At 46.5% G+C, this 18880-nt stretch overlaps 1 protein-coding gene across 1 annotated transcript in view; it reads right to left on the bottom strand.

Annotated features, from left to right (window-relative positions):
- Positions 1-8153: 8153 nt before the first annotated feature.
- The window catches only part of Zfyve26 (zinc finger FYVE-type containing 26), a 63700-nt gene continuing 52973 nt past the window's right edge, over positions 8154-18880 (bottom strand). Inside the window, exons 36-42 of the mRNA XM_059279096.1 lie at positions 17066-17263; positions 15850-16049; positions 14122-14263; positions 13328-13387; positions 12337-12519; positions 11756-11800; positions 8154-8920 (exon numbers count right to left, since the gene is read on the bottom strand). Coding sequence (XP_059135079.1) covers positions 8717-8920; positions 11756-11800; positions 12337-12519; positions 13328-13387; positions 14122-14263; positions 15850-16049; positions 17066-17263 — 1032 coding nt within the window. The 3' untranslated portion in view covers positions 8154-8716. The remainder of the gene's footprint in view (positions 8921-11755; positions 11801-12336; positions 12520-13327; positions 13388-14121; positions 14264-15849; positions 16050-17065; positions 17264-18880) is intronic.

The raw sequence follows: 18880 nt of genomic DNA on the forward strand, positions 1-18880 counted from the left end.
GAAACAATGGAGCCTGTCAACCATGAATTGAAACCTCTGAACCAAATGGTTTCCTCCTCTGAAATTGTTTCTACAGGAATTTGAAACACCGATGAAAAACTGAGTAACCCACCATCTTCCTGTTCTTTCCCAAGCTCCTTTTCTGAGTCTTCCTCCTGACCCTCTCTCTTTTATTCTTTACTTCTTAGTATCTTAGAATATGTATGTAAGGAGACACCAGACTAGCAGGAAGCAGCCCAAAGTCCCTCAACTAGAGGGAAAAAAAAAAAAAAAAGCTAATCCCCAGTGTGGTGGATTGAATGAAAATGGTCCCCATAGACTCATAGGGAGTGGCATTACTGGAGGTATGGCCTTGTTGGAGGAAGTGTGTCCTTGGGGGCAGGGTTTGAGGCTTCAGAAGCTCAAGCCAGGTCCAGTGGCTCACCCTCTCTTCCTGCTGCCTACAGGTCCAGATGTAGAACTTGAAGCTACCTCTCTAACACCATGTCTGCCTGTGTGCTGCCATGCTTCCCATCATTCTGCTAATGGACTAAACCTCTGAATAGTAAGCCAGCCCAATTAAATGCTTTCCTTTTTAAGAGTTGCCATGGTCACGGTGTCTCTTCACAGCAATATAAAATCCTAACTAAGACATCCAGTATAAATATATATGGAGTGCTATTTACTTTTAAAGTTGTTCCAAAAACAATTCTATTATTTAAAAAGAAACCACACATGGATATTTAGATAGTTTTCAGAATGACAAATGTGTGTTGTATGATAAGATTTATATTTTAAAATTATATATCCATAGAATATGTAGAAAAACTCAGAAAATGTGCAATTAATTCTGGTTTTCTCCTTCTCCCCATGCTCTGGCACTGGGAATTGGACTTAGGGCTTTAGTGACAGGAGGCAAGCTCACTGAGTTATACTCCCATCCTTGATGTTTAGTTGTGAGCCAACCTTTAATAGCTGAGCCATCTCTCCAGCCCAATTCCCATCTTTCAAACAAGCTCCTAAGAGCGATCGTCCCTAGGGAGGGCTGATGGGAGATAACTTTTCAATTTTTAAAAAAACAGGATATTTTCACACCTTGCTTGGAAATTAAAAATGAGTAACCGCAGTGGACCCTACTAATTGCCACCTGTTATGGGTTGAATGTGAAATGTCCCCTTCAGACTCAGACTTGTCACCCCGTTTGTAGGGCTATTTGGGGAAGGTTCTAGAAACTTTAGGAAATGAAATCTTTTTGGAGGAAGTACATGACTTGGGAGCATGCCTTTGAAGGCTGTGCCTGGTTCCCAGTTCCTTCCTCACTGTCCACTTCCTCTATGTTACTAGGTGAAAAATCTCCTGTTACACCCTTCTACCATCATGATGTCCTGCCCACGAGCCCATGGGCAAGTGAGCATGGACTGAGCCCTCCGAAACCACGAGCCCAGACATAAAGCCTTCCTCTGCTATGTTGTTTCCCTGAGGCATTTTGTCCTGAGTATGAGAAAGCTAAAACATGTCAACCAATAGTCGTTTCCTAATAGTCCCTTTTGTGTCTCTGACTTACCTGTTTTGGTTTACCTCTGCCTAGATTGTAAACAAACTATTCAAGCACCAGGATTCATGTGATTGCTCTGGTCTTGGCAAAGTGTTGTTGAAAGTTCCCCAGATGGGGGAGGGGGGGAGAAACATTCCCCAGATGTTTCTAATATGTTCCCAGGACTCTGGACCACTGGTCCAAGACAATTGTGATGATCACATTTTCTTAGCAAACAATCAGTTATAGAAAAGGCGTGGGACACAATCATGGCCAACGGGACATAGAAGAAAAGTTTTGGTAGTTTCTAGAAAAGGTTTCCTAATTAGTTGATTAGAAAGTGAGGCAGGTGGATGTGATGGCATATGCCTGTAACTTAATCCAGTACACAGGAGGATGGGTAGGAAGGTGGTAAGTTTAAGGCCAGACTAGACTACCTAGGGAGTTTTCAGACCCGTCTGGGCTATATAGCAAAGACCCTGTCTCAAAATTTAATGAATGAATAAGTACATGAAGTATAAATGTAAAAAGTGAGACATAGACCTGGGCAGTGGTGGCACACACCTTTAATCCCAGCACTTGGGAGGCAGAGGCAGGTGGATCTCTGTGAGTTGGAAGCCAGCCTGATCTATGGAGCGAGTTCCAGGACAGGCTCCAAAGCTACACAGAGAAACCCTGTCTCAAAAAACAAAACAAACAAAAAAGTGAGACACAGGAAGAAGTTTGTTTTCCACTGCATGTTGTCATGGCTAAAAGCATCCCGGGTCCATGAGTGGAGCTGAGCCTGCCCAACAATGAAGCTGGCATGCTGAGACTGGGAGAGGACAGGATGGGAAGACCTCAGGCTACTTACTGACCGGGAGGTAGGGAGTCACGGAATTAACTAAGTCTTAAACTATCTCCCCCTTGAGACTTTCTGTTACACGATAATCATCGCCCTCACTGTTTAAGTAAGCTTGTGTCCTGACATTGGCATTAAGCTCAACTATAGAACATTTCTAATATTCAGCCATTTTAATCTATTGCCAGTCTGAAGCAGACATTTCTATGGCTTTTTTTTTTTTTTTTGAGAGAAGGAGTGAGTGTGGGAGGGAGGGAAAGAGAGAGGGGGAGGAGAAGAGAGAGAGAGACAGAGAGAGAGAGACAGAGAGACAGAGAGACAGAGAGAGAGAACTTCAATATGTACCCCAGACTGACTTGGAACTTGCTACATGAACCAGGCTTGAACTTGCTATCCTTCTGGGATTACCAGTGTTTGTCACCATACCTGGCTTCCCGGCCTACTTTCATCATTTTCAATTTCTTCATCTTCCAAACAAAACTTTGACAACTGCTTTGCTTCAGTTTATTTTTCTCCATCCCCAGGTCCTGTCACTGTCAGATGATTTCAGTATCTACGTGGTTAACTGATTATTAGAAGTGAACATTCTAATACAGAGGTTCTCCCCCACCCCAACCCCCACAGGGTTTCTCTGTGCAGCCCTAGCTGTCTTGGAACTTGCTTTGTAGCCCAGGCTGGCCTTGAACTGATCCCCCTGCCCCTGCCTCCCTAGTGCTGGGATTAAAGGTGTGTGTCACCACTACCTGGCCTAATACAGAGACTCTTAATAGCCTTAGTGTACCTTTGTAGGAGGTCATCCAAATTTTACTCAGTATGTTCTGCCTGTTTTCTCCGTGATTTCTATTAGCTAAAACAATCAGCCAAGAAGACATAGAACACAAGGAACAGCTTATTCTAAATAGAAGAAGAGGAACTGGAAAAAGAACCAATGCTAAGTTTCAGTGGCTTGCTTCAGTAAAAGTTGATTTCTTGCTCAGGTCACAATCTAGAGAAGAGATAGAGTGGCCTGTGTCACAGAACCATTAAAAGATCAGTAGTGGGTCTAGAGAGATGGCTCAGCAGTTAAGAGCACTTGCTGCTTTTGCAGGGGACCTTGGGTCAGTTCCCAGCACACACATGGAAGTTCACAACTTCAGTTGCAGGGAACCTGATGCCCTCTGAGGGCACCAGGTGAGCATGTGATGCACAGGCATACATGCAGGTGAAACACCTATACACATACATAAAATAAATATAATCTTAAAAAAAAAAGGCAGTGGCTCCATTGCTCCTCAAGTCCTTGAGTTCTCCACTGGATGGTCTGTGTGGAGAAGGAAGCGTGAGAACAGGAGGACCAGTAATGTCCAGCCGAATCGTTACAGCCCTGTCTGATTTACAAGGTATCAAAAACTTATTTTATAAAATTTATTTCTTGCTTTCATTTTAGTACCCTTTTAGCTTTGATTTAAACAAGTTTCATTTTATTCACTTTCTTACAAATAATTCTTTTTCTATCTCAGGAAATTACATCTATATTTGGTGTTTTGGTAAACAAGGTACCTACATATAGTCAATTTCACAGAGACAAAGAGTCCAGCCAGTGGAGGGGTTACCAGGGGGTGGGGGAATTTTTGTGAGTCATTGCCCAGGCCACAGTGGGCTCTTCAGGCCAGAGATCTCCCTATGCTTCTCTTAGTAACCCCAGTATACTCACTGATTCACCTAGCTACACTTCAGTGGAATTATTTCTTTGTCCATCAGAACCATAGGACAGGTGAATATATGTTTTTCCATATCTCCCCCAAGAAAAATAACGCAACACAGGAGAGAGGGTTAGACCAAGAAGAGTCCGTTTCTGCCAGGGTAATGTGACTATTGATATTTACTTGCCTGGGTATTAAGAGTCTAATTGCCTGTGATCTACTTTGCCTAAGCCTCTGCCAAAGACATCTGGCAACTTAGCCTGTCTCGGGTTTCTAAATATAGTGCTTATCTGTCTTACAGGCAGATGGGATGTTCCAATGTTCTTTGTTGTGACATGTCTTTGTGTCAGGGCCACAGCAGATGCTTCCAGGTCTCCTTCCACCCTTAGCATTTGTTTGACGTATTTGTTTTTGTTTGTTTTGAACGGGAACTCGGATGGGCTCACATTTCTGGGGAAAGACGGTAGCAGCAGCCATGCGAATGCCCCCAGCTCAGGTATCATTCTGCAAACAGATGACCCAAAGAGAAAGACAAGTAGTTTTAAGCTTGAGTTTTGCTCTTCTCAAATACCATACAGGTAGTTAAAAAAAAAAAATCCATAGATCAGTTGATAGTAAAAATATAGTTGGCTATTTTTTTTTTTTTGTCATGCTAGGAATCACAAAGTTTGAAAAATGGCAATTAGCTTTTAAGAAGGTCTCAGGATGCCATCTGTCTCCCATCACCTGAGCAAGAATCTATGAACTTGAGACCCTATCTCAAAAACAACAACAACAACAAAAATCCACGAAGTCTGTGAATTATTGGGGGATAAGAATGGTGGGAGTGGTAGGGTGAGCAGACACCCTCTACCCCATTGGTGGGAGAGTAAACTGCTATGGAAGGTGGCATTGTTTATCAAATGCACATATCCTCTGACTCAGCATCATTCATTGCAGCATAATTTGTTGTGGGAAAATACCCCTGCACCCCGGCCCTGGGACTAAACACCGGACACTGGTAACACTGGTCGCCTCTGGGAGCAACAGAGATGGAAGGACTTTTCAGTCTTGTTTCTACTCCTATTGTACCATCTGTCTCCACCACTTCTCCCAAAGCAGACAGGAAACATACTAAGTTCTCTGGTGGTAAAGGGTACACTAAGAGGATTTTAAATTTAGATTTTTTTTTTTTATGGTGGAATTGGGGATTGAACCCAGGACTTTACACATGCCAGGTAACTGCTGTACATTGAATCACATTTGTAGCACATTAATAAAACAATACTTTATAAAAATAATTAAAAATTTTTTATGTATATGGGTGTTTTGCCTGCATATAAGTCTGTACACTATATGTCTGTGCCTGGTGCCCTTGATGGAGAGAAGAGGGTGTCATATTCCCCGGATATGAAGTTGTTGGGAGGCCCTCCTGGTTAGGGGTTGTAATCTGCCATGGCCTGGCCGCTCCCTTCAAGCTCAGCAACATGGAGGACTCCCTCTGCCTAAGGAGGGGCTTCCTGCTCTCTATCTGACCTTATTTGGAGAATGTCTCTAGGCCTGGATGCCTGACTTATAGAGGAGATAAGTGTGACTCTTGACACAGTTCCCTGCAATGCTGTCCCCCTGCTGCCCATATGGTAATTACACATGGTGCTCGGAGCACTATGATAGGACCATGCTTCCACAGATGATAACTAAGACTTGTACTAGGAGTTTTAGGATAGGAACGTGCTGTTTGGTTTAAATTAGGTGATGCCCCAGCCACTGCCCCCATTCTTTATTCCCCACTCTGGAATAAAGCTGAGCTGTCTCACTGAAGCTGTCTTGTGGAAGGCTATTTCCGCCATGGTCACAGGCCATCCAAAGCTTTCTGTTGTTGCTTCTGCCCCTTGTCCTTGTGGACTGGTGGCCAATGGACCATGAGGGAAAAAAAAGGGGACTCCACATGGAGTTACAGATGGTTGTGAGTCTGTAGGTAGGTGCTAGGATTGAACCCAGGTTCTCTGGAAGAACAGCCAGTGCTCTTAACCCATCAGCCATCTCTCCAGGCCCAAAGGGAGCTGAGAAGGAGCATTCCTCTTTTTTTTGGCAGGGTCTCACTGTGCAGCTTTCCTGGAACTATGTAGACCAGGCTGGCCTTGAACTCAGAGATCCTTCTGCCTCTGCCTCCCAAGTGCTGGGATTAAAGGTGTGTACCACCATGCGCAGCCCCTTCTTAAGGTTTTAAAATTTACTAATATTAATGTGGATAGTGTGTGTGTATGTGTGTGTACAGACACACTCATGCCATGGTGTGTATACGGAGGTCCGAAGACAACCTGAAGAGTCAGTTCTTTCTTTCCATCTCTGCATGGGTGTCAGGGACCAAACTCAGGTTGTCAGGCCTGCGTGGCAAGTGCTTTACCCACTGAGACACCTCCGTAGCCCACTAGAAATTTTTTTTTTTAAATACATAGGGAATTTGAGAAAACCCTAACTGAATGAAAAGTCACTAGTCACTACAGGAATTGTTCAAGAGAAAGTCAGTCAGTAGAACTTTCGTTCCCTCCCATCTTTTCTTTCCACAGGACACATGAGCAAAAGGCAAGAGTCCGGAAACAAGGAGCATGGAGGCAAGAGGATCAGGAGTTCTAGATCATTTTCAGCTACACAGCAAGTTCAAAGCCATCCTAGCCTACATGAGACCTTGTCTCAAAACAAACAGAAGTCATGGGTTGGAGACATGGTTAGGTAGTTAGGAGCACTTGTTCTTACACAGGACTTGGATTCAGTTCCCAGTAACCCTATCAGGCAGCTTCCAACCACCTGTAACTCCAGTTCCTGGGGACCTCTGTGACTCTTCTGGCCTCCACAGGTGCCAGGCATGGGTGTGGTACACATATATACATACAGGCACTCACACAAAACTTTTAAAAACGTGTGTTTATATAAATAAAGCCATGAAGCCGAGGAGTAGGTAGGACAGACAGTTTATTGTGGCTTGGTTGTAGTGGAACACACAACTCCTCGACATGTACAATTGTTCTGATGTTACTGTTGCTTTGCTGGAGACCACAGTGTGATGTCTTAGGTCTGCAGTCTTCTGTTAACCTGGTCAATGGTTACCTATTTTACAGTTCAAGTTAGGAAAGTCAGGAAAATCTGGTTGTGACACCCTAAATCAAGGGCTGTGACTTACAACCCAGTTGTGTAAAGTGCTTATTCTCAGTGCAAAAAGGTCAGCCTTGAGTGTAAGTGGACACCAGGCAATGGGGGTTCTTAGGAGCTGGGTGGTGTGTTCTATGACTCAAGTCAGGGAAAGCCACTGTTAGACTGCACCCTTAAGAGATCTAGTATTTTACTTCAGCCTTTCTTCTCCAATAGGACCAAAGCTTGGACTCGGACAGATGTCCATGAACAGTTGTTTATTAAGAAAAACTTGGTTCAGAAGAAATGAACAGGGCTTCTAAGCACCACAGACATTGACTTCCGTTTCCAGTTCCTGTTGCCTTGGCAGTAAAGGGGAGACCAACAGGCTGAGGTCTGCCTGGTGGGAGACTTGGGGCTCCAAGCCTTTCTTTAGGGCTCTCATTTGCAAATCAATCACTGAATGACAGACCCTTCCTCTCGAGCACTGACTCATCTTAGGTGGGAAGATAAGCAGATGCTTATGAAACCCTCATCTAGTCCCCCACCATTGGGTGAGACTTATTTCTTACCCCCTTGTTCTGACTCATCTATAGACTTAACTGTGATGTGAACCCCATTCCCTTAGTGTACTGCTGCCTCAATGAGCCAGGTCTTTGCATATTCCAGCCCATGGTCCTGAGGAGACTGGAGGGAAGCATAAGGGATAGAGAAATGTTTTTTTTTTTTTTACTAATTCAAGAAGAACAAACAGGAATGGAACTCAAATAGGCGGAGTCCATCCATTCATTCATCCCCAGGATCCTGGCTACCATCTCTTTCCCTAGACTCTGAAAGAAAAAGTCATGTGTTCTTACCCATCCACCCTGCAGCAGGGATACTGATAAGAGCCAGCTCTGCCTTTTCCTCCCCTCTGGATGAATGGGGTGAGGCCTGGCCTCCGCGTCCCCAGAGCTTTCAGATGCCTGCACCTGAAAACCTTGTGCTTGTGAGAGGTGCCGCCGCCGCCGGGAAAGTTGTCACACTCCACGGGCATACTCCTAATGCTTTCTCGGAATTGTGGAAAGGGAGAAGAGGCAATCTTTTTGGCATTGCTTTGTAATTCTCTGTTAAGCCCTCCTATTAAGAGGGGCTGCTAAAGTGTGTCTGCACAGTAGGGAGGAACCTGTGGACAAACAGGATGACCTGGGCTAAGAACCAAAAATGCAGGGAAGGTTTTCAGACCAGCGGAAAGTAGAAAGTAAAGTGCCTCTCTTCAACAGAGGAGTCTCATTTGTTCAGAAAATGCTTGGGCGTAAACATGAGTGCACACATGCACACACACACACAGTCACTCTGAGGTAGAAAGATGGCCATCTCCAGACAAACACAGATTCTCCAACTTTACACGGCACTTGTGTGAAAGGACCTGCTTTTGCCCACACAGGCAAGTAGGGTCCATCCTGCTCACTCCAACCTAGGGCAGGGCCAGAAGTTCCACTCCGCGGGAAGACAGAGATGGAGGGCATTGTGTGGCATTGCATCTGTGGCCACAGCTCCCAGGCTGCGGTCTCTGGGTTCTGCTGCCCAGGGTCACTTCCTGGAGCCTGGGCCATGGGCACCACGGGAGTGGCTTGTCAGAAGCCACTGAGCACAGATGTCCTGCACTACAGAATCCCCACTGCTTTTGGCAGCCTGCTGCACCTGCTGGACGAGGGCGGCGGCCTGTGAGTGTTCTTGCTTCACGGCGATCAGGTAGGCAGACCGCAGTTTGCAACATGTCAGGTAGGCTCGGACCTAGTGATTGAGTACGGGACAGTTGAAAAGAAATGATCACCAAAGGAAGATCAACAGACACAGAGAGCACCAGAAAGAACTGGCAGATAAACAATACTTCTCCCTTACCAACTTCATAGCTAGGTCCTTGCTTTTTTTTTTTTTTTGAGACAGGGTTTCTCTGAGTAGCTTTGCGCCTTTCCTGGATCTCGCTTTGTAGACCAGGCTGGCCTTGAACTCACAAAGATCCGCCTGGCTCTGCCTCCCGAGTGCTGGGATTAAAGGCGTGCGCCACCACCGCCTGGCTAGGTCCTTGCTTTTTATTGTCTCCCAACAACTTGACATGTTCTAGACATCAAGCTGTTGCATGGCTTTCTGTTCTGATGTAAGGGGCTACCACAGATAAAACAGGAATTGAAAAACCAAGGCAGACAGGCAGAGTCGGGTCTCTATTCCTCCAGTGTCTTTTTTGGAATCAGAACTAGAATTGCCAGTCTCCACAGGTTGTGATTTATAGTGATCTGTTGATTAACTGATGTTCTTGACTAGACTACAAGGTCCATGAGAGCAAGAACAGTATATCCTTTGTGCTTCACATGTAGTCAGTGTTCAATAAGTGGGCCTTATGTGGGTGAATGGATGAGTAAATAATCATACCTTCCTTTGCAAAGGGTTTACAGATTCCCCCTTTCTGTTTTGAACACGCTGAATTAAAACAAAAACAAAACAAAAAGACCTTAGGGTGGGTGGTCCTGGGGACTGCACCTGGGCCCCATGGATGCTAGGCAAGCATTCTACCATTGAGCTATTCCCAGTCTCGAATTGAAAGCCCACTGACAGATAACATGGGGAGAAAAATGGATACACACAATTAGAAAAGGTCTAGTTAAGATATCACCCCAGTGAGACTGGAATGGACTCCTCTTGTTTGGAGCTAAGGCAGCTCAGTGTGCGGGACAATGTATCTCCACATTCTCCATCTCACGACTCAAGAACCCTTTCTCCTTGGCTCTGGTTTCACCAGGCCTTCATCACTCTGGGCGAGTACTAACAAGGTCTCCAAAAGCTGTAGCTGACCTCTCACGGGCAGCTTCCTTTCTGCTGTAACAGTCATTTCTCAGTCGGAGACATTTTTTTGCTCTGTATAAAATGCTTCATCTTTTTGGGGTGTGTGTGGGTCTTGCTAACCAGTCTCTCTGGACCGATTTCAGATAGCTTCTCAGTACATAAAATATCTGGTGTGCTGTGAGCTCACTGAAGCCATTGGGTACTGCTGTTGGGGGACAGACAGGTCACCCTAGGGAGTGAGCCCTCATCTAGCATTCAAGAGAATGCTATTGCTAGAAAATCTAGGATAAAAAAATGGATCACACCAGTTTTTGGCAAGACCTGTGCCCTGAGGTCCTGAAAGCACCCTAGAATGGTTGCTCAGACAAACAACTGTTTCTCTCGACTCCTGGTTCTCATTCAGATTGTACAAAAGTAACCGTTGTTTTGGAATGTGGGAATTTCATCCTTTCCAAGGACCTCACTGGGATGTTGTACAAACGGTGAAGAAATGTTTAGAACATGCTCTCCTTAGGATCTAGACTAGAAAAAATGGTCAGCAGGTTCTGCCTGGGGCCTGGCAAGGCTACAGTGGAGCAGCTCTGGGGTTTCGGAAGAAGCCATTGCCTGACACTAGTTTTCATCACGAGGGACTCCACAGCTGGAAAATTTGTCTCCTGATGGCCAGCTGGTCTGGCTTTGCTTTTTCAGGACTCTTCTAGCCCGGAGGCCTTCCTGAAGATGGCAGGATGATTGCTCCCACGACTAGCCACAGTCAGTGACACTGATGAAGGGATAAACTGGCTGGCACTTCTCACAGAGGTAATGTAGAACAAAAGGTCCAGTCATTTCCCAAACAGGGAAGAGTTCTTGGGCCCCGAGGGAGCGCTGTCCTCCAAAGGGCTGAGTGGATGTTTTGGTTTGAATGTGAAATACCCCTCACAGGGTCATGTGGTGGAACAATTGGCTTGTAACTGGTGGTGCCATTTAGAAGGTTGTGGCACCTTTGGAAGGTGGATCCTTGCTGGAAGAAATTGTCACTTGGGGTGGGTATTGCCGTTTTAGGATCCCACTTTCTGGTCTCTCTCTGCTTTCTATCTTTTTTTTAAAACACAGACAGGGTTTCTCTGTGTAGCTTTGGCTGTCCTGGAACTCGCTCTGTAGACCAGGCTGGCCTTGAACTCACAGAGATCCATCTGCCGCTGCCTCCTGAGTGCTGGGACTAAAGGTGTGTGTCAAGACCACCCAGCCTTTCTGTTTTCTACCTTTGGGTGCAATGTGAGCAGCCAGCTGCCACCTCTTGCCACTTTGCTTTTCCTTCCCCAGGACAATGGACTTTATCCCTTAAACTTTAAGTTGGAAGACATCTTTCCTCCCTTAAATTGTTTCCTGTTAAGTACACTGTCACAGCAACGAGAACAGTAGCTAATACAGTGGGTTTTTCTTATTGAACTCTCTTTCCCTCCAGAATAAGGAGACCCCCTCCCCACCAGGAACCTCACACAGTCAGTTAGCCTGAAGATGGAACTGAGATGAGATTGCCTATGGCTATCTGGCAAGAGACCTCAGAATAACACGGAAATTTAAAAACAGTCTCAGGGATAAAGAGTTGGGAAGGCAAAGGCTTGGGCAGTCAATGTTCATCTGCCTCTCTCTATCCCTCTGGAGCTTTTAAAGTACTGTCTAGGTCCTGGATAGCAAAGACACTGAAGCACAAGACTGTAGGGGGCAAGGGAAGCCTCCGTGCATCCATTCAGTAACATCACCAGGGCTAGGAGACACTTGGGGCTAGGAGACACTTGTGCTCACCTTGTTGTCATCGCTGTGTATGGCCTGGATCAGTCCCTCCAGCTCCTGTGTACGACAGAGACGTAGCAGCTGTGAAAGCGAGAAGAACCTCCCACCTGGGAGCCTGGGCTCCATCCGGTCCAAGGCGGGGTTGCCCGCTTGATCCTCTCACTACCTCAGTTCCCACTCTAAGAATAATGAGTGATGGCTAATGACAACACCATGCTTGGGATTGGGGCAGAAGGAACAACATCTCCTAAGAGGCCCCTGCTGAGCTTTCACAAATGGATGTGGCTCTGTTCACCCCACAAGCATGTCACAGGGAACAGTTTTGCAGGCAGCACGCTTCAAGGGCCACTCCAATCCATCTCATCAGAACACAGACATTTCCAAGTACACACTATTGGACAAGAGTATGCTGAGGGATGCCTTCTGGAGACAGACATCATAATCAGGACCTCTACAGAGGGAGAGAGTTGTTAAGAGACCATGAGTGCAGAGAGTCAGAAAGAGAAATGGATCTTGTAGTGAGGAGGAGGAGGAGGAGGATGGGATGGTCCTGAAGCAGATAGTGGACCCAAGAGGTCCAGGAGTGGGCGCACCTGCGGCGGGATTCTCTTGAAGGCTTCCAGGCAGTTGAGGAGGATGGTGTCGCCGTCGCTTTTGGCTGCCATGCCCGACTCACTGACACACTTGAGCAGCTGTCGGATCTCGCCGTATTTCTCCCTCTCCACCAGCTGCCTGGCGGCTCTGCAGTAGGTTGCAGCAGCATCCAGCTGGAAGTCCTAGGACAGAATGTGGGATGATGGGCTCAGGCAGCGGGAGATGCCCACAGTGGGAAGTGACCGCAGTCACAGCAGGGAACACAAATATAACAGATAGGCGAAAGCGAGAAAGGCTCTCTCTGGAGTCAGGCAAACATGTCAGAAGTGAGTATAAAAACCGCCTCCTCAGTATACGAAATGGTGCGTCCTGCTTGCTTCCATGGGCCTTTCTTTCTTTCAGGACAGGGTCAAAGCTGGACTTCAGTGCCTGATTTTCCTGTCCCCACTTCCCAAACACTGAGATTCCAGGGTGTGCCACCATGCCTGGCTCCATGGACTTTCAAAGATGTTCTGCTTACTTCCTAAGACCAATTCTCTCTCCCTTGACTCACCTTTCTCTGAGAAACGGTGCATGGAGCTGGTGTTTGTCTGTTAACAGCTGCCCAAGTGTTGAAACAGATTATCAAGACTCACTGCTGAAACCTGTCAGATAAATGCTTTAAACCTATTCTTGGTTAGCCCTTATGCCACAGGATTTGGGCTTGGGAGGGATGTCCCGGCTACTCCTTCTAGACATGTTCTGCTGAGCAGATGAGTGACATTTCTGCAGTAAAACAGTCTTACATGTGCTCCTTGACATCTTTTGAGATGCTAAGGTTGGCTTTTGGCACAGTGGCACAGACTCTGGCATCTGACCCAGTTCTGATTTCCTCCTTAACGTACATGTAAATCTGCTCTTCCTGGGACAAGAATATTTTCTAAAGAACAGCCTTTCCCAGAAACGTCAGGTATGGGTTCCCTTGCCATACTCTTGAATAATACATCATACCTGTAGAACACGGAACGCAATTCCAAATCCATCTTCCACATTTTTCCCTCCCAGCATAACCTGGAGGGAGAGGGAGATATGCTTAAAGGAATCATAATTTTTTTTTAAAGAAGATTTATTTATTTATTTATTAATTATGTATAGTGTTCTGTCTGCATGTATGACAGCAGTCCAGAAGAGGGCACCAGATCTCATTACAGATGGTTGTGAGCTACCATGTGGTTGCTGGGAATTGAACTCAGGACCTCTGGAAGAGCAGCCAGTGCTCTCAACCTCTGAGCCATCTCTCCAGCCCCAGGAATCATAATTACTAAAATAACTTCTCAATAAAAAAATCAGGGTCCCTATTTATCTTTATCATCATCATCATCACCATCATCATCATCACCATCACCACCACCACCACCACCACCACCACCATCATCATCATCACCATCATCAAGTTTTTGTGGAGACAGGGTCTCCCTACACAGCCCTGGCTGGTTTAGAACTCACTATGTAGATCCACTGTGAATTCAATTCACAGTGATTCTTTTACCTCTGCCTCCCTAGTGCTGGGATTACAGATATGAGCCAACACGCCATTTATTCAGTTATTAAATACATGCTGAGACTTTACTGAGCATCCAGGCACCAGAGATGCAAGTGACCCAGTGGACTTTATTTCCCACCTGAGGCACGCATTTCAGTGGGGAGGAAGCCACCAAACAAACAACTGAAAGAATCAGATAATTACAGTTGGGATAAGCATTCTGAAATATGCGAGCAGTCTGTCAGAGAACCACTACATGTACCTTGCAGGCCACTTCCATTTTCATGTGGTTATTTCCAAAGAGTGTTGGCAGAGGCAAAGTGGTGATCTGAGAAGTCCCAGCACTTTCACACCGATGTAAGAATCTGGTCACTTCCATCTGTAGCTGAAGTGTATTCATATGCCTATGGGGACAGGATGGGCATGGTCTAGCCTCATCAGGCTCTCAGAGGAGTGGGTATCTGGGGCTGGGTGACTGGTTCATAAGAAGATGGCAATGGAAAGACCAAAGAAATGGCATGAAGGGAAGAGGTTTGAAATACCCTCCAAACAGCTATGGGTAGACAGAAAGGAAAGACCTGGCCCCACCCCGCCACAGACATACAATAGTTAGGGCGCACTGTGGGACTGGACAAAGTTCCGGCACTGAATCAACAAATATTAATGGAGTATCTTCGTGGCAGGTACAGGAGTGAGAAGGGAGGCTTGTGCCCTGCTCTCCCAGCTCATGGGCTTGAGGAGAGATGGACAGTAACCAGACACAGAAGAGGTTTAGTGACTGAGTCTAAGAAGACAATAAAGTAGAGTGGTGGAAGATTTGTTTACATTATTATTATTATTATTATTATTATTATTATTATTATTATTATTATTTTGAGACTAGATCTAGCTACACTGATGGCCTCAAATTCCTGACCCTCCTGCTTCATCGTGTACTACCATGCCTGGCTAAGCATTTACTTTAGATAGTACGTTCTAAACAGACCAGCATAAAAGAAGAAAGCACTTGGGTTAAGGATGCTGGAGGCCAGTGGCGGATGTGTACCAAGGAAGAAAAGAGATCAGAGAGAGATTGTGCTGGACCTTTTTTGCTCATTGTAAGGAATGTGGGGTTCAGTCTGGCTGTAGCATGGGATCCTAATCCCTTCCTACAGTAGCTTTCCAGGCTGTAGCAGATAGTATCATCCAAGGCTGATGCCTTTTCATCCCCAGTGACACTCGGCCCCAGCCATCCTGCCCTGTACTGACCATCTCCCAAGCCTTGCCATACCTGGACACATGCCCTCCACTGACCATCTCCCGAGCCTTGCCATACCTGGACACATGCCCTGCACAGACCATCTCCCCAGCCTTGCCATACCTGGACACATGCCCTGCACTGACCATGTCCCGAGCCTTGCCATACCTGGACACATGCCCTGCACTGACCATCTCCCGAGCCTTGCCATACCTGGACACATGCCCTCCACTGACCATCTCCCGAGCCTTGCCATACCTGAACACATGCCCTGCACTGGCCATCTCCCCAGCCTTGCCATACCTGAACACATGCCCTGCACTGACCATCTCCCCAGCCTTGCCATACCTGGACACATGCCCTCCACTGACCATCTCCCGAGCCTTGCCATACCTGAACACATGCCCTCCACTGACCATCTCCCGAGCCTTGCCATACCTGGACACATGCCCTGCACTGACCATCTCCCCAGCCTTGCCATACCTGGACACATGCCCTCCACTGACCATCTCCCGAGCCTTGCCATACCTGAACACATGCCCTCCACTGACCATCTCCCGAGCCTTGCCATACCTGGACACATGCCCTGCACTGGCCATCTCCCCAGCCTTGCCATACCTGGACACATACCCTGCACTGACCATCTCCCCAGCCTTGCCCTACCTGAACACATGCCCTCCACTGACCGTCTCCCGAGCCTTGCCCTACCTGGACACATGCCCTCCACTGACCATCTCCCCAGCCTTGCCATACCTGGACACATCAGCAGCAGTCATCTTCTTCCGGAAGAAGGTGGTTTTCTTCCTTCCGGAGCTGCGGGATGTTTCTTGGAGGTAGATCTTCAGGTGGTCCTTGGCCTTAAGCAACCACGAGAGCTTCTCTCCCAGCTCTGTGTAGGACTTTGCTTTGTGACTAAAGAACCGGATACAGGTCATGGCAGCCCGGACTTGGTCCTAGGATTGGAAAGTGAATGTTAGGTTTAGGAGAGATCAGAGGTGTCAGGGGTCGGGTGGTAGGGTGGGTGTCATAAGCATCCTGATCTGATTCTCCCTGATAAAGCAGACCTTCAGGTTCTGGCCCTGTGATGTCTTCATCCCTAGAGCCTCGCTTTCTCCCTGGTAAGTACCAGTGCCTACCCTATCACTAGCTGAGCAGCATTTGACGTCAGTGATTACAGGGGCCCAGAGACCCTAAAGTGAACTGCCTGTCAAGCTCTTGGGTGGGATATTATCTCACCACTGTAGAGTTCTCAAAGAAGATCCTTCCCATTCTCCATTAAGTACAAATTCAGTCTTAACTTGGCATCAGATGATCTCATTTCTTTGAGATTACAGTACTGAGAATCTACAGAGAGAGGAAACTTGGTCCTCCTCCTTTCATTAATTTGTTCTAATTTTAGTTTTCCAGAACATCATTCATTATGGATTCTGTATCTTCTTCCTTCCTTCCTTTTTTCTTTCTTTTCCTCCTCTTCTAGTTCTTGTTCACCTTGAGTTCTTTTTTTAAAAATTATTTTTATTTTATTTTATGCGTATGAGTATTTTGCCTGCATGTATGTCTGTGCACCACGCGCGTGCCTGGCATCTGAGGAGGTCAGAAGAGCGCATCAGATCTTCAGGGACTGGAGTTATAGATGATTATGAGTCACCACGTGGGTGCTGGGAATTGAACCTGGATCCTCTGGAAGAGCAGGCAGTTCACTTAACCACTGAGCCATCTGTCCAGCCCGATATTTTTTGTATTCTGAAGAATGCTATTATGGACAAGATTAAAGGTTGGCTCTAAGTGTAGGATGAAAGTCTAAATATTTAACAATATTGAAGAGCACGGTGGATTTATTTGCTCCATAGGGTCAAATACCAAGGTCAGGGATCAAATGACTGTCCTGTTCCCTCCTCTTACACAGCCTCTCCTGCATGACAAAGCACCAGTGACGGAATGGAACGGAGGATGGCTTGTTATTACTTACCTTCATAAACTGCTGCAGCTCATACAGAATGTGGTAGTAGTTCTTCTTCTGCAGGTGCTGGCAGGCGGCCATCAGGTATGTTCCCCAGCTCTCCAAGGTTGGATCAATGGATTCCAGTAGGTTTTCCAAAGTGTGTAACTTCCCACTTTTATAGCTTGGCTGGAAGATGCCTTCGATGAAGACTTCTGGAGGGCTTTCCTGGAGCAGGAGAGAAGAAAGGTAAAAAGCCACAAGTGTGGGACTGGTCCTGGCAGTCTAGGACTTGCTCTGAACCTCAGCATCCTCCTAGGGCAGTGCGTCCTCACCTCTGCATCACAGGTTCCTCTGAGAACCCCTCTCCAACGATGCTCCACTCCTTCCTTGAATGGCTCTCTACACTCACTGCTCTTCTTCCTCTCCTAGGATTTATCCCAATATCATTTTTGCCCCCAAATGCAATTGGCACTGCACGCTAGCTAATAAGGAATCTCTACACTGTTAATTCTATCAGTTTCAGTTCTTTGTGGTGTTGAGGATCAAATCCAGAGCCTTTCACATGCTAGAAGACTGACTTACTGTCCCCAGTGGGCTCAGCAGCTTTTGACAGAATAATGACTTCCTCCTCCCTGAAAAACTTTAAGCTGAAAATTTTCATTTTTAATTGAGAAAATTTTTTCTTTACTAGAAACCAGCCTCTCTAGGTTTTCTTTCAACATCTCTGGCCACTCAATTTCCTTAGCTGGTCTCTCTCATCCCTGTAGGACTCTTTTTCTATCTCTACTTTCCTAGTGATGTTATCCAGTCTCGTGGCTTTCCATGCTGTGTGTGTGATGATATCCACACCTTTATCTCCAGCCTGCTCATCTCCCTGGACTTCCTAAACTGCATCTCCTGTGGGACCCAGCTGCCTCTCAACATGACTTCCCACAAAGCCAACAAATCCAACACACAAAAACTGCATTCTTGATTGTTCTCCAAAACCTGCTCCTCCCACACTCTCCCCTTTCTCAGTCATGATACCATCCTTCCAGTAGCTCAGGTCAAAAGTCTCAGGGCCATTTTTCTCCTCAAACTCTGATATAAAATACATCAGCAGGCTCTACCACTGAAGCACACGCAGAAGCTGCCCATGTCTCACACCCACAAGGTGATGCACACCACCATCACGTTCACCTGGATTATCATCGAAAGAGCCCTCTCCATGCTCTACCATCTCCCACTCTGTCTCTTCCATAGAAAGTCAACAAATCCATTTTGTTGACACCCGAGTCGGATGAAGTTACTCTTCTGTTCATGATCTCTAGTGATTTTGCTTCTCATTAACTATACAGGCCAGGTCCTCACAGTGTCTACATACACTACATGATTTAGCTATTGCCTTCCCAATGGTACCCGACACTACCCTGTCCCCTTCTCTCCCGGCTTCAGCCATGCTGACCTCTGTATTTGCTACTTCCTCTGCCTGGAGCACAATTCCTCCAGTTGTTCTTGTGTCTTTCAGCCCTTTACTCAGATGCCACCTCCTCTGGGTACCCCATCTAATATTTTATAACCCTACTCTTCGTCTGCCTCCTCCGCTGCCCTGTCTCCTCTCTACCTTTAGGCCTCTGCCCTCTTCTGCCTCCCTCTCTTCTTTCATGCTCTTCTTCCTCTTCCTCTTTTGATACAGGGCCTTTCTACAGAGTCCCGACTGTCCTGGAACTTGAAATACAGAGCAGGCTGGCCTTGAACTCACAGAACTCTGCCTGACTCTGCCTCCCAAGTGTGTGCTCCTGTTCTATGGATGTTTAACCTCTGTTATACTTGAAAGGATGAACAGAATTTCTCCCAAGAAAA

The sequence above is a fragment of the Peromyscus eremicus genome, chromosome 14 (assembly GCF_949786415.1).
Source record: "Peromyscus eremicus chromosome 14, PerEre_H2_v1, whole genome shotgun sequence".
NCBI classification, from domain to species: Eukaryota; Metazoa; Chordata; class Mammalia; order Rodentia; family Cricetidae; genus Peromyscus; species Peromyscus eremicus.